General features: G+C 40.8%; 2 protein-coding genes across 3 annotated transcripts in view; both read left to right on the top strand.

Moving 5' to 3' along the window:
• The window catches only part of LOC121927689 (oxidative stress-responsive serine-rich protein 1-like), a 17,541-nt gene extending 9,696 nt beyond the window's left edge, over positions 1-7,845 (top strand). For both annotated transcript variants that reach the window (XM_042461524.1, XM_042461525.1), the window contains exons 2-4: positions 1,862-1,982; positions 3,436-3,531; positions 4,737-7,845. In XM_042461524.1, the coding sequence (XP_042317458.1) occupies positions 1,906-1,982; positions 3,436-3,531; positions 4,737-5,439 (876 nt within the window). In that variant the 5' untranslated portion in view covers positions 1,862-1,905 and the 3' untranslated portion in view covers positions 5,440-7,845. The remainder of the gene's footprint in view (positions 1-1,861; positions 1,983-3,435; positions 3,532-4,736) is intronic.
• GDAP1L1 (ganglioside induced differentiation associated protein 1 like 1) overlaps positions 1-15,360 on the top strand; it is a 434,104-nt gene that overhangs the window by 351,424 nt on the left and 67,320 nt on the right. The gene's annotated exons all lie outside the window — the stretch shown is intronic.

Below are 15,360 nucleotides of genomic sequence, written 5' to 3' on the forward strand. Positions count from 1 at the left end.
ATAACAATAAATTAATTATACAAAAGTCAAAAATACATAAAAAATAAAAAGTACAAAAAATCAAAAATACTTGGTATAGCATAATAATCCAAGATACATGACATAGCAAATAATAACATAGCATAATAATTCTCCCCGTCCATGCCCATCTCTCTCCAAATGTCCTAACGCTGTTCTACCCAAAAGTATATATAATAAATTGTTCTGCCCCTTTTATATAAAGTCACCATTGCGCTCCCGTGCCTCTGAAGTCTCTCTGCTAGTCCCGGGTGTTTCTAGGAGAGGCAGGTGATGGTTCTTGGGGTGGCAGGACAGTTTTTTAAAGTGCTGCTTGTCTGCCATGCCCCCAACAGCTGGGCTCCTGTGCCTCCAGAGTCTCTGTGATGGTCCATGGTGTTTCTGGGAGAGGCAGATGATGGTTCTTGGGGTGGCAGGGCAGCTTTTTTAGAAAGCAACAAAAAGAAAGGAAGACCCCACGCCAGATGGATAGATTCAATAAGGGGACTTGGCATGGGTTTGCAGGATCTGAGCAGAGCAGTGGACGGGCGATCTTGGAGATGTCTCATCCACAGGTTTGGGGCTGATTCAAGGGCAGTTTAATAACAACAACAAATGAAAATGGAAATAGAGTAAAGTAGAGCGGAGAGTAAAGAGAAAGGAAGGGAAGTTGAGAGTATATCTTTGGCAGTATTCACCTCTGTTGTCCTCCAAGAGCTATGCAATACTGAATGTGGCCTTTTTTTTTTTTTTTTTTTTTTTGTAGTAATAATCAATATACTCTTCTTTTCCTTCATATAATCAGAGCTAGAGTAAATCTTTCAGATGCAAGAATTTTCTACCTTTGTATTTTGAGGCATATGCCATTTTTCAAACCTGGTTAACATTAGCAAGTACTGTACCACTTACAGTGCACTTAAGCACTCCCTAAAAGGGGTCAAAGGCTTTCATGGCCGACATCCATGGTTTTTTGTGGGTTTTTCGGGTTATGTGGCCATGTTCTAGAAGAGTTTCTTCCTGACATTTTGCCAGCATCTGTGGCTGGCATCTTCAGAGAATGATTGCCTGGAAACTCCTTTCTAGGCAAGCATTCTCTGAAGATTCTAGCCACAGATGCTGGCGAAACGTCGGGAAGAAACTCTTCTAGAACATGACCACATAGCCCGAAAATCCCACAAAAAACTCCCTAAAAGGTTTACACCTGTAAGCTAATTGCTCCTAACAAGCTGGGTACTCAATTTAGCAACCTTGAAAGGATGCAAGGCTGAATCGACCCTGAGCCCCTGACGGATTGAACTCACAACCTTGTAGTTTATGAGTGAGTGGCTGCAGTTCAGGCATTTAACCACTGCACCACCAGGGCTCCTAGGGTTTCCTTCTATTAAATGGCCTTGGTTATTATCTATATAATTAATATTTTATCAATATATTAAATTAAATGGGTCTTCCTTCCACTGCAGTTAATTTTGGGGCTGAAAAGGAACAAAGGTGTTTTCTGTTGTTTCTACCCTAAAATTAGTGATGTGTAGGAAAAATGGTTTTACAGAATGGAAAAAGCAAGTCAGTGTCTACCTAATGTATCGATCTCTGGTTCCACCATTTTTGCTTGGAAATTCAACAGTGTGACAAATGCTTTTTTGAAAAGTGGGATAGGTTGGAATGGATCTTTTTGGTTAAGTAACTAGGAGTTTATTGACAAAAGGTGGCTTTTCCCATTAAGTATGAATAAGCATCATTATGTGTCTATGGTTTTTAGAACAAACCATGATGACTTAATTAGAATTGTAGAAAGTTTTTCTATAGACTTACTATTCCTTCTGTTCACTGTAATAGTTTAATATAATTGATTTGTTGTTTCTGTTAGTATTCAGTGTATGGCAAACCGAATAATATTCTAAGAATCTACAAATGGAATCAGAAGTTAAAGAAGGTGAAGAAGAGAGCCTGCAAACAGCTTTCAAAAAGCTACGAGTGGATCCAGCTGGGTAGGTAACAGTGGTTACATTACTTTGTTGTATTTCTCAACTGAATAGAGTTCTGTGGCCAGTGTATAATAGCATTAAAACTGTACAGTATAAGCAATGAATAAATGAAATACATAATAAAGCCAAGAAAAAAGAAGTAGTAAAGAATAAAAATACCACAACACACAAAATGAAAATTTTATCAATAGGCCAAGTAGCTGGTGAGAAAGCTCATTTGCTTTCTCTTCTTATTTCTCTTTTGCTGTTCACGCATGTGCAGCAACTGATTCTGGAAGCAGCTGTTTACCTTACCTGTTGTTTGTAATCACACCCTGCTACAGTAAGGACCACCTAAAGTAGAACCCCACTCTTTCTAAGATCAAGCCTTATAATTGCCTTGTTTACTGCAGACATTCAGTAATGCTACTGTCTTTCTCTAGCTTTCCTTCCCCATCATCCCAGTGCCACTATGCAAAAAAAAAAAAAAAAAAAAAAAACTTGCAGCTAGATAGAAAACAAGAGAGGATGGGCTGTGCTTCTGTAAAAAGACTTGGAAAAAAGAGCTTTTTTGTTGGGGGGCTTTGTATGCCTTTATGTAGAAGTAATTGCCACATTCTTCAGCCATTTATGGGTACCTAACCCATTTGGAATTTGAATGCAACCCAACTTCATTTATGTGGTATATCCTCAGATATTGATGTTACTGAATATTAGAGTCAGAATCCTGTTCAAAATTTCATTTTTATTAAGTGTGAGTGTGCAAATCAGGGAAGGAGAGTAATTATTCTATTACAGTTTCTTTGCTGGCTATTTAAATGAATGGTGTACAATTATTAAAGCTAGCACTGCATTTTTCAGGAATCTAGAATGTTAGAGCTTTAGAGACAGTACACTTTAACAGAAAATAGTACTTGCAACTATTGGCATAGCTCTGGACAGATTCTAAAGATTTTTTGAGGGTTGCTTGTGATTTACCAACATCTGGGCATCAGTATGGCCTTATTAACAACCATGAATAACAGTATGTCAGTAATCACAATGCAGGCAAGTTTAAATTATAGGACAAACTTTCCTTACTGTTGGCAGTTTCTTAAAAGTCCCAAAATTCTAATGCCAAAATAGTTGCCACCTAAACAGCTATTTCATGACAGAGTTTTTCATTCCACTGTTATACCGTGGTGGTGGGACAAAACTATGAGCTGGTACAGACTGACACACGTGACGCATGCCCCCATGATGCCCGGAAGCTGGCTTTGTGCTGCTCGGCTGCCTGCCCGGCAGCTGACTTCCGGACACTCTTGCAACCCCTGTGTCTTCTCATCCATGTGTTTATGGATAAGCAATATAATGGAAAATCAACTCATTCTGTTTGGTGTAACGGATAATCATAAAGAGCATGTAAAATAGAAATCTTTCTATGGTGACTTTGTTCTAAAGTGTTACTTTAACGTCTTATTTATTTTTTTATAATCAGACCTGGCTCTTTGAGTGAAGGACTAAGGGTTCCAGTTAGAGCTGCTGTTGATGGAGGCAGGCATCAGACTGGCTGTTCAAGGGAGACCTGGCATGGGTAAGACACATCATTAGTAATGGCATGTTTGAAACCTTCTCTGAATCCTTCTTTCATTTTCTGTTATACTGTATATGCCTGTAAAGCACAGTGTAATTTACTGTACCATGTTATTCTTTTCCCACCCTTTGACTGCTTTTCTTTTGAATGTCTTGTATGGTTATGACTTAATTTATAAATGACTGGAGGACATTCTGCCTTGTGCTACTACCAATTATAGCTAACAGTTTGTTTCTGGGCACAATTCTAAGTTCTGGTATGGCCTGTAAAGTTCTATACAGCTGAGGTCCAGGCTGTCTCAAGGACTATGTCTTTCTATATGAGCCTGTCCACACTCCAAAATCACCAGGGGAGGCTCTTCTCTGTATCCCACCATCTCCACAGGAACATTTGGTGGGAACGTGGGAGATGGCCTTCTCCGTTGCTGTTCCCAGAAACTCCTTCCCTTGGGAGGTTAAAATCGCTTCTTTTTTGCTGCCCTTTCAGCAGCAAATCAAGATCTTTCTTCCAGAAAACCTTGGGGAATTGCTTGTTAGCAAGAGGAGGGCTTTTAACTTTACTGTTTTAAAGTAATATCTGAAATGGTTTTAATTCTGTAGTTAAATAAATATACAGTTGGCCCTCTATATGTACGGATTCTTTATCCATGGATTCAATCATCCACAACTTGCAAATATGCAAAAACTATATAAATTCCAAAAGGAAACCTTGATTTTGCTATTTTACATAAGGAACATCATTTTACCATTCCACCGTATTTCGTGGAACGTAAGCATCCGTGGATTTTGGCATCCATGGGGGCCCTGGGACCACTCTCCAGTGGATACTAAGGGCCCACTGTAGTTTGTTTGTTTGTTAGATTTATCTCCTACCTTTCTCCCAAACAAGGGCTTCAATTTCATTGTGATTTTCTTTCTTTTGTAAGCTGCCTTGAGTCCCAGTCAGGAAAATGACATGATGGATGTACAATTATAATAGTTCTTTCTCATTATATTACAATTGTATTACCTGACACACACCCCTTTCTATATGCTGATTTTTGGGGTTTGGAGGGGGATCAACTGGAATGATCGTGTTTTTTGTTTGTTTGTTTTTCATTCACAGAATGATATCAAAATAATTTTAGGGAAAAGGGAACTTTCTATCTTAATCTTGGAATACATTTCTGTTCCAGTTTCTGCTAATTGTACTTTCTTCTATTTCAGATGTACAAGGAAGCCCTTGAGAGGGGCAACAAGGCCACAGCGTCGAAGGCGTTCCAAATCTCCTGTCCTGCATCCCCCCAAGTTTACATACTGCAGCATAAAAGCATCTTCTGCCAGTAACCAGCTGAAACACAAAAGCCAAATGGATGCTTCAAAGAACAAAATTGGTGCAGAACCTGGTGTTACAGAAGAGCCATACTTGGCAGGAAAAAGATGCCCGCTTTTCGACAAGAGCAAGTGCAGTAGAGCCAGAGAAGAACACCAGAGCACTTTTACCAGTGAACAGCCTTTGGAAGACTCAGGAAAAAGTTGTCCTGCATTTTCTTTGACATTTGAAACCAACCTGGATCCTAGCCAACCTTCAGATTTCCAGTCACTCTCCAAGTTGAATTATGAGAAGAAATGCCCTTGTGTGGTCAAGGAATGCCGATGCAAACCATGGCAAGCAATAGAAGCATATTCATTTTCTGGTTTGCGGAGTGTCCTGTCAGAATGTGAAAAGGCAGTCCTGGAAGTACGTTCACAATCTTTGCCAAACAAATCGCCTTCTGGTATGGGTACCTCAGGTTCTGCCCGGTCTTGTTCTGAGCAAGCTCGAGTTTTTGTGGATGATGTGACTATTGAGGATCTTTCAGGGTACATGGAATATTACTTATATATTCCCAAGAAAATGTCCCACATGGCAGAGATGATGTATACTTGACATGAGAATCATGGGTTGTAAATTCAGTGGTGGTAGTGAGAAATTCCCTCAGTGCCATGATTGGAAATTTGTCCATTGTCATTGCGGCATGTTTGATCAAATCTTTATTTTCTCCATACAGTGTAGTTTTTTTAAAATAAAGTTTTAAAAAGAGAGACAATTTCTGTCATAAAGGTGCATAAAATTACCCTGGGTTAAGTTTTCCATTTGTTTCATTCTAATATTAAATTAGCTTTTTAAAAGTAGCAGTTTTTTTAAAAATCTGCTCTCTTTAAACCTGGATTTGCTAGGGGCCCAGCATATTTTAATCGCAAACAAAAATTACTGAGTTGCAATAATTCAAAAGATGGAAATGATAATATGCTTCCTTGCTGCTTTTTACAGAAGAATCAGGTTTTCAGGTCAGACTGGATATCTTAGAAGTGGTTTGGCATGAGGAGGGATGTGCACAACCTTTCTGAGCAATTTTGCTATCCTGCAGCCCCTTTAGCTTTCATGTATGCCTGAGATGTTTTGCCTTGGGAGAACCCTGCAAATCAATTTTGAATACTGTGGCCAATAAGAATATCATTTTAGCCAGCATTTCAGTGGAAAGTGTTAAGTATAGGCTTAAAAAAAAAACAGTCTCACCATCTACCACCCTCTGTTCCTGTTTAGTGATCCATTCCTGGATTTTCTTGTAGAAAAGTTGCTTCTTATTTTGAAGAGGTATAGACTTCAACTAGTTTGGAAAGAAGTCTTGCACTGTTTCTCCTTCAGCCACTGTCCCACTCTGCCTTCACTGTCAGAGCCTTCTGTAATCCTTCAAAATTGATTCTTATGCTGGCTTTATGAGTGAAGAAAGTGAACTTAAAATACAACCACAAAAGTACTGATATGGACACACATTAAGAAGACATTTTGAGTAGTCAGACACTTGCTTCTTTTTAGCAAGCATCTTGATCAGTATAGATGGATGTTTTCAGAATCCACAGTGCAAAGCGATTTGTACATGACACACAAATTTAGCCTGCTTTTATCAGCGCATGCCTGTAAGCCATTGGCAGCCTAAAAAGGACTGTCTCCCTCTCCCCTTGAATTAAGCACCTTACAAAAGGAAACAAGATTAAGCCTTAAATCTGATTGTTTATGTCAACTAAACTAGAGCCAGTGAATCAATGGGAGCTTGGTATGTTAGTGCTGTGTCTGTTCCAGTGGCTCACTGTCTACTCTAGATGTGACTAACAGTTGGATTTAGGCCTAACCATGCATATCTACAAGGTAGGAGTGCAAGTTAAATATGTTGCACAAGCCTACAAATTAGGCCAAAGGGGAAATTGTGTTCCATTGTTTCTTCTCTATGCCTTTCTTAAAGCAGAGGTATAAAGCTTTCATTAAAAATTAAAATGATATTGTGCACTTGCTGTGAATTTTGAAGTTCCTTTCTGAATTACTACAATTTCACCTGAAAGCAGCCATTTATACCATGAACCGCAGGGATGATGATCTAAATCAGAGGAACATGCAGAATTAGCTGAGTGTTTCCATACCTAGCCACAAATATACCATCCAACACACACACACACTGTCTAAAAGATCTAGATCTGATCTGATCTTGGATGCTAATCATGGTCAGCCCTGGTTAGTGCTTGAATGGAAGACCACCAAGAATTATCAGGTTCTGGAGACTATATTTCAGAGGAAGGAACTGGCAAAACAGCCTCTGAGTATTCCTTGCCTAAGAAAACGCTATGAAATTCATGGAGATGCAGCAGGTGACTTGAAGCCGCATACACACGTGTGCAGTGGGAAATTATTCTCCATCTAGCAAGAAATCAATTTTCTTTTTATAAGGTTTTGAGAAAAGTGATTTGGATGAACACTGTGGCAAAGCTTTCAGTTTTCTTTGAGCAACTACAAAGTATCATTTGCATAAGGTCCTATGCCACCGCTGCCTTAAAAGAGTGAACTAGTTACTACTGAAATACTAAAAAATTTTGGATGGCCTAGATATGTATATGGTTAACTTCTATTTCTTGATACTGTGCTATGCCATACAAATCCTATTGAAAATAATGCCATACTTTGAAACTTTGCTATGCTATACAAAATTCATTGAAAACAAGAATCCGATCATTTGCTTCATTTCTATAGAACCTACGCAGGAAGACACACTAGTGGGTTGTGTTCCTGATGACTGTGTCAGCCACATTTAAGCTGAATATGTGGCCTGACTCCGTTCCAAAGTATTGTCTTTATAGAGAGCTGAAAGTTTAGCCTGTAGTGGTCAATTTACATGTACAAATTGCCACTTCTTGCTGTAGCCATTACGTGATATGTAAGTGTGCCATCCCCTGGATGTCAGTATTTGTCCTTGCACCATGGTGTGTAATTACTGCTGTAAAACTTTTTAAAGGATTTAATTAACTTGTTTGTGTAAACTTGGTTTATTGTTGATGAGCAACTTTTCATCTGTATTTGAGTATCTCCTGTCATGTAGGGAAAATACACAGGCTATGATGTAATAGCTGAATCACTGCCTTGTGAGCAAACTTGCCTTGGAAACCATGGTAACGAAGCCCACTTTAAGAGGGTCTGAACCTACGCACAATGAATTCAAACAAAACACATAGCTGTACCATTTCCAGTTTTACTTAGTATGAAATTTGCCTTGCCACTGTTTGAGTAAGAGAGTGCCAGAGCTACTTTAATGGAGTTTCCAAAGCACAGAATCTTACATTTCAGGATTAATTCTTTTCTTTCCCATTTTAGGGGCCTAAGAGAGCAAGAAAAGCCAGTGCTGGAGCCAAGAATACACTGGAAGGCTAGCATCCCTTGTTTTCATTGTGCAGGAGCTTGTCCTTAATGTTGGTTTAATAATTACCAGATAACTGGAGGTTACAGCGGGCCAAGGAAGCAGTCTTTTAAAATTGCACTTTATACATTGCTTAGTATGTAATAAAAAGACCAGCAGGTGGAGCTTTTGGAATAGTTCTCAAGACTATCCTAGCAATACTGTAATGTATTCAGAACTGTAGCTTTCGGTCTGTCAGCCATTGTCCTCATCACATACACACACCAAATGATTTTGATCTGAAGCTTGAAATATTTTAGCTGAGCAGGAGAATTCAATAGAACAATGGCCAAAAGACTGTTTCACAAATATTGTAAACTGACCCCAGTTTTCCTGTGGGAAAGAGGGATAGAATCAGGTTTTGTGCAAAGACAACATTTTTGTAACTTTTTACTTTCATTGACATACATTCACGTGTAAAGAAGGATCAAGATCCCTTGGTGTTTTTTTTAAAAAAAGAACTGGAAAACAGCATTGAACCAGAACATATAAATGCTATACTATACATTTCCACACTGAATGCAAGTACTGGGAAGGCTGAAACAAATTATAAGGTATGGGGCAAACTCCAGGGGTCAATACTTACAACTTTGCCATTGAAATTTTTATTCTTGAGAGTCATTTATCAAAATTCAATTTTAAGCAAATTGTCTATGAACTACTGTGTTTATAAAATCATTTTGCAGCTTTGCTCTCACCTCAAAGCAGCATAAACCTTACTGGAAGTGTTTTCCTGAAGGGCTGCTTCTAGCCTAAGCCTCAAGAAAGAGTACAAGCAAGTTAATTTGGGAGGGATACCTATTTACCATTCTGTACCCTGTCTTCTTGAACTCATGATGGAATGCAGTGAGATTATTCAATTTTGTCTTCACAAGAGCCTTGGAAGTAGTCCATGTCAAATGACAGTGACGGGACCAGTGTTGTGCATTGAGAATCTTTGCTAAAGTTGAATTTGAACCTAAAACCCCACAGTTCTGTACCATATCCACTGTTGCATCGTCTTGTACAGTCAGTCCTCCATATTCATGGATTCAACCATCCATGACTTGAAAATATTTGTTAAAAAAATATAAATCCCCAAAAGCAAGGATCGATTTTGCCATTTTATATAAGAGACACCATTTTACTATGCTATGGGATTTAGGCATCTGTGGTGGGTCCTGGAACCAAACCCCAACAGAAACTAAAGACCCACTATACAGCACAACCTTAAGAAAATAACTGACACTTTAATCTTTGTTTAACGTGAAGTCGAAGGCTTTCATGGCCGGCATCCATAGTTTTTTGTGGGTTTTTTGGGCTATGTGGCCATGTTCTAGAAGAGTTTATTCCTGACATTTGACTGGCATTTGAGGCTGGCATCTTCAGAGGATGCTGGGTAGGAAGTGAGTGGGATATATATACTGTGTGACTGTTTGACCTCAACTTAATGCACAGAATTTATTCAGGTAAAACTTGCTTATTTTACCTTGATTTCAGGAAACTTTCTATCTGCTAAATCTCTGCTTTTAAGACTACTTGCTGTTAAGGGCAAAGTAGCAAACCAAAAAGCAATCTCTCCCTAATATTAAAAACATGAGCAATTAGTTGTTTGTTTGTTTTTAAAAGGTGGTAGTTCTAACTCTTAAGAGGATGCTTTTTATAGCATTTTCCTGACCCATGTCAAATATGGACCCATCTCATGGAGGCAGGAAGGTGCAATTAAGTATTCAGGAAAACGTGGTACCAAGGGACATACAAAGAACTCGGTGTGCGATTACACAGGCCTGCGATGAAAAAGCTTTTTTTTTTCAATATTGTAGCTGCTTTTAATGTATTTTGAGTCCTGAATTCGACAAACAATAAAAATGTACCACACACAAAGTTCTTTCACAAATTTGATATTTCTGCCAGTTCATTTGTTACTCAACTTTTATTAAGTGTGGACCTCATGTTCCAGTGCTTTTGAATGGATTTTTGTGTTTCATATCAGCAAATTAAAAGTCATTTGAAATTCTCTGAGGCCCAGTACAGACAGGCTTTACGTGATGTCCTCGTCACGTGCTAGGGTTGCCTCGGGGCACTCCGTCCACATGCAGCCTAGCCCTAGCATGTGATTATGTCACACATGTGATTATGTCACACAAACGGTGCGGCGCATGTGTGACGTCATACCGTCCCAGGCCGCTTACGGTGGTCTGGGCACAGCACGCGAAGGAGCTCCCAAACGGAGCTCCTTCTGAGGGGTGCCTCGTTCCCACAGCCACCAAACGGCTGCGGGAATGACTCCAGGAAGAAAGGGGCCAAGCGGGCCCTTTGTGCCCTGGCTGTGGCTCCCAGGTGTACTGGGGCATGAAGCCTCAAGGACACCCCTTTTCAGGACCAGGGAGAAGCGGAAAGCACCAGATTGGGGCCTCTGGGCTGTCGGTGTGGCTGCCCTGGCCCCAATCCATGGAGTAAAGGGGTGCATGCAGGCTGCCCCAAAGAGGTGGTCTATACCCCCCCCCAAACAACTTTAACCCCTTACTTTTTGTAGCATAATTCTTTGCAGGATTATTTCTTTCAGTCACATATTACAACATAGAAATGTCAAAGCAAGTTGCGAAAGAACTAAATGATGGTGTGAATCTGAAGTCATTTGTGGATTTAAGGTGCCAAATTCCTATAAAACTGCATGCATTTTTTAAAAAAGTTTTTGTGATGCTCAATTTTGCAGGCCTGCGTTATCTGTCTTAGTTGGTTAGAATATGCAAGAATTAAGCCATCATTAAAGCCTAGGATGGAATTACTCCAGAATATTTAATCATGAATTTTAATTTTTCAATTGAATACAACAACCTTCCAAAACCTGGTGCCCTCCAGATGTGTCCTTCTACTGTCCCCAGCTGTCATAGTTAGTGGGATCTTGGAATAGAGCAGGAGAGCACCCCACAAAGGTTAAATGCTGAGAGGTACTTCTGAGTCCTTTTCATGGATGTTGCTGGGAAAGCATGGGAGAAGCAGGGCCAGTTAAGTTGTTAAATTTTACTAGTCAAGGCATGAAAACAAAATAATATAAAACATGGCTAGGGGCGATCATCAGATGTGTGCTGTTCATTCTAGAGCACAGGGTGGCAATGATCTATTCCATGCCCACACAGCTGTTTATTTGAGGGATGAGTTTATTCAGTGGGTGGGATGGCTTGGGGAAACTCAGCAATAATCTTGATCATGTTTGAGGATTCCCTTCTGCTTTTGGTGAAATGAAAATACAATGTTCCAGTGCCAGAACTCCCTTCTCATGTCTAGCTTTGTTTCTGTGGAAGAGTTAAGGATTAGAAAAGAGAACTCTATGGCTAGTCATATACAATTGTTTCTGTTTGTTTAGAGGTCTCAGTTTATATAATGGCTGTAAGTTATGAGAGCTACACAGATGAATGCATCCCTGCCTTCACTACCATCACTTTTTTCCCTTTTAAAAGACACAAAGGTAAAGGGAGTGTCTGCATCTGATAAGGGCATCAAACAGCTGGTACACGTACTTCTAAACATATTATTTCACACTGTCTAAGAGCAAAGATGAAGAACATGTGGCCCTTCAAATGTTCTTGGAGTGCAACTTCAGTCTTCCCATCCCATTAAGTCAGCTGGCTATAATGGATGGGAATTGCTGTCCTGCAGCATTTGAGAGGGCATGTTCCTCAGCCCTGGCCCAGACATGTGGAGTTAACGTGCTCAGGATCCTTTTCAGGACAAGGATATAGTGTTTTGAGTATCCTGATCAGTCCAGCTGATGAGCAGCTGTCCCAGTTCCATATTTCTAGAGAGCCTTTGGCATTATGCCCCTCTACCATCAATGCACCCTCAGTTTCCCCAATTCTTCAGCCACTTGCAGAATGAGGACATGAAGATCATGACATCTGGTCTTTTTCATCCCCTCTGGGCCAAAGGGTAGAGGCAACAAACAACAACTAAGCAGCTGAATTGGAGATCGGCGTTCCCTAAAGGCACCAGGTCCTGTCTGATCTTGGTAGCTCAACAAGGTCAGCTTTGGTTAGTATTTGGATGGAAGATCATCAATGAATACCAGGTGCTGTAGGCTAAATTTCAGAAAAAGGAGCTGACAAAACCACCTCTTGAATATTCCTTGCCTATGAAAACCTTATGAACTCCATGGAGTCACTATAGGTCACCAGGTACATACAAACACACAGTATGATGCACAGAATAGGATTTGTAGTGGGGTATGAGGCTCTGTAGATGCTGACAGTGTTGAACTTGACATGAGTCCTAGCAGGCCAGAAACAAGGACCCTGAGGCCTTCCAGATGATACTGGACACGAGTTCTCTTCAACCTTGGTTGGAAAAGCCAACGTGGAAATGGAGGCTGTAGTACAACGATCTGGAAGGCCCCATCCTAATAATACTAAGTCACAATGACAGCTTCCAAGTAGCCAAACCAGATTTGAACACTAATCAAGACAACAGAAGACATACTTCCTGTACTTGTTCTTGAATTTGTTCAGAGAATCTACCACAGAAGCAGAGAACATGTAGCTGTCTGGATGACCTTGGACTGTAATCTTCTCTCTCACCATGGAATATGCTGGTTATGGTTGATGGGAGTTACAATTCAGTAACAGCTAGAGAGCCACATGTTCCCTAACCTTCGCCTAGGTTCCCTGGATTATCTTTCTTTTACCTCGTTCACTGCTTTGTTTTTAGAAGCATCTGACTATGAAACAGAGTTGTGAGTCGAGTTCTTAAATCAAAATCCTGATGTCTGAGAGCAGAGGCAAAGATGAAGGCTAGTACAAATGTTCTCCATTCACTCAAGGTATACCAGGGGGAGAGCCACGAAAGGAAAATTCCCGTCTGAGTGGAAATCATGCAGCCATCCAATGCTGAGCTGCAAGCTCCAACACTCTTCATAATTAGCTTGCTAGCTAGGGTTATTGGGATTTATAGTAAAAAAACATCTGGACATACAATTACCACAGGATTCTGGAAAATAACTTATAATACAGCAGATTTTGTTGTCCATCTAGGCCTATATTGTACAGACTAACTAATAATGCCTAAATAATGGCCTCAGGGAGCTGTTTTCATTTTCTTCTACCTGATCCTTTTAACTAGAGACACTAAGAATTGACCTGGACTTTCTGTTTATGAAACATCAGAAAGAAAAGCTGTCACTCTCTCAGCCACACGTGTGACAATTTTGGAGTATTTTAGAATTTGGAATGCTCCCCGATGCTTCCCAAGTGCCAGTCTCCCATTATGAGATTTTGAAATCTGAAAGGGGGGGGGGCTGGTTCAGAAATCTCTCTCAGATTTAACACGAGAACAGAATAGAAACATATAGTAATTTACATCAGTAGCTTGTATCATGTATTTTGTGCATTTTGGTTGGTTAAATAAAGGTATCATAGTTTTGTGGATTTTTGATGTTATTGTACTTTGCTACACGGCCAACACAGCTACCCCTGGATAAGTATCCCTTCAAAGATCAACACCAGCAACATCTTGAGAAACTGCAGGCCTGTAACTAACATCATTGTTTTATTTTATTTTTCTCCTGTATGATTTTTAACACCTTTACCTGATAAAGAAGCCAGTGGAGCTTGGAAAGTTTGCATCACATATTTTGCACATTTTGGTTAGCTAATTAAAGGTATTTTTGGGATGTTATTGTACCTGGATACGTAATCTACCTTATCAGTCTGGAGATGAGGGTTTGATTCCCTGCTTGGCCCTTAAACCCACTAGGTGACCTTGGACAAGTCACATACTCTCAGCCTCAGGTGAAGGCAATGGCAAACCTGCTCTGAGCCAATCTTGCCAAGAAAATACCATGATAGGGATTAGCAGTGGTTCTCTACCTTCCTAATGCCACGTACCTTTAATACAGTTCCTCATGTGGTGGTGATCCCCAGCCATAAAATTGCAATGTCTCAGTTCCTAAGACCATTAGAAATATGTGTTTTCCGATGGTCTTAGGCGACCCATGTGAAAGGGTTGTTCGACCCCCAAAGGGGTCACAACCCACAGGTTGAGAACTACTGCCTGAGGGTTACCATAAGTTGAAAATAACTTGAAGGCACACAACTATCACCACTACCACCACTACTACTTTTGGATTGAACAGTGATGGAGTGGGGGAAACAGTGCTATCAGAATTTTAAACTGGCTGGCTCACAGCAGAGAAAGTTAAGCCTTGGGTATGTTGTATTAGTTTGAGTGTTGGATGACAACTCTGGAGACCAGGGTTCAAATCCTGGCTCAGAGGTGGAAACACAGTGTGTGACCCTGGGCTTGTCACATGTTTATGGACATGTTTATGAGATGGTTGAGCCAACATGGTGTAATGGTTTAGATGCTGGACAAGGAATATAGGAGACCAGGATCTGAATCCCTACTGAACCATAGGAACCTGCTTCTTAACCTTGGGCAAGCCTGCATCACATATTTTGCGCATTTTGGTTAGCTTATTAAGGTGTTGCTGCTTTGGGGATTTGAGATGTTATTGTACCTGGATACGTAATTTACCATATCATTCTGGAGATGAGGGTTTGAATCCTTACTCAGGCGTAGAGACCTACTGGTTAACCTTGGGCATGTCACACTCTCTCAGCCTCAGAGGATGGCAGGACAAACTCCCTCTGAACAAACCTTTGCCAAGAAAACCCTGCGTCAGAAAGGACTTGAAGGCATGGATGCCATGGCTCTGGTTCTGTGAGCATCCTGAGAAGGCAGGAGCCACTTTGGGGGCAGGAGGCAGTCTTCTTGGGCTGCTGCTGCTGCTGCTGCTGCTGCTAGGAAGCGGAGGGCTGTGTGGACTCGTGTCGTGTGGGGAGAAGGAGAGCCTGGGCTTGGCCGTCAGGGGGCACAGCCTGCCTCTTCTCTCTGTGATTGGAACAATGGATGAGCAGTGCAGCAGTGGGCCTGCCTTGTTTGCAAAGGGGCTGTGATTTCAGAGAGAGAGAAAGACAGAGAGAGAGAGAGAGATCCCTTCCACTCCTTCCTCCTCTCCTGGACCCAGATGCTGATCCTGCTCCTCCGATCCCCCCCTCCCCAAATGCTACCCCATCCCTTTGGCTCTGCTGCTGGGCATGATGCTCTTGCCATGA

Source organism: Sceloporus undulatus, chromosome 4 (genome assembly GCF_019175285.1).
Source record: "Sceloporus undulatus isolate JIND9_A2432 ecotype Alabama chromosome 4, SceUnd_v1.1, whole genome shotgun sequence".
NCBI classification, from domain to species: Eukaryota; Metazoa; Chordata; class Lepidosauria; order Squamata; family Phrynosomatidae; genus Sceloporus; species Sceloporus undulatus.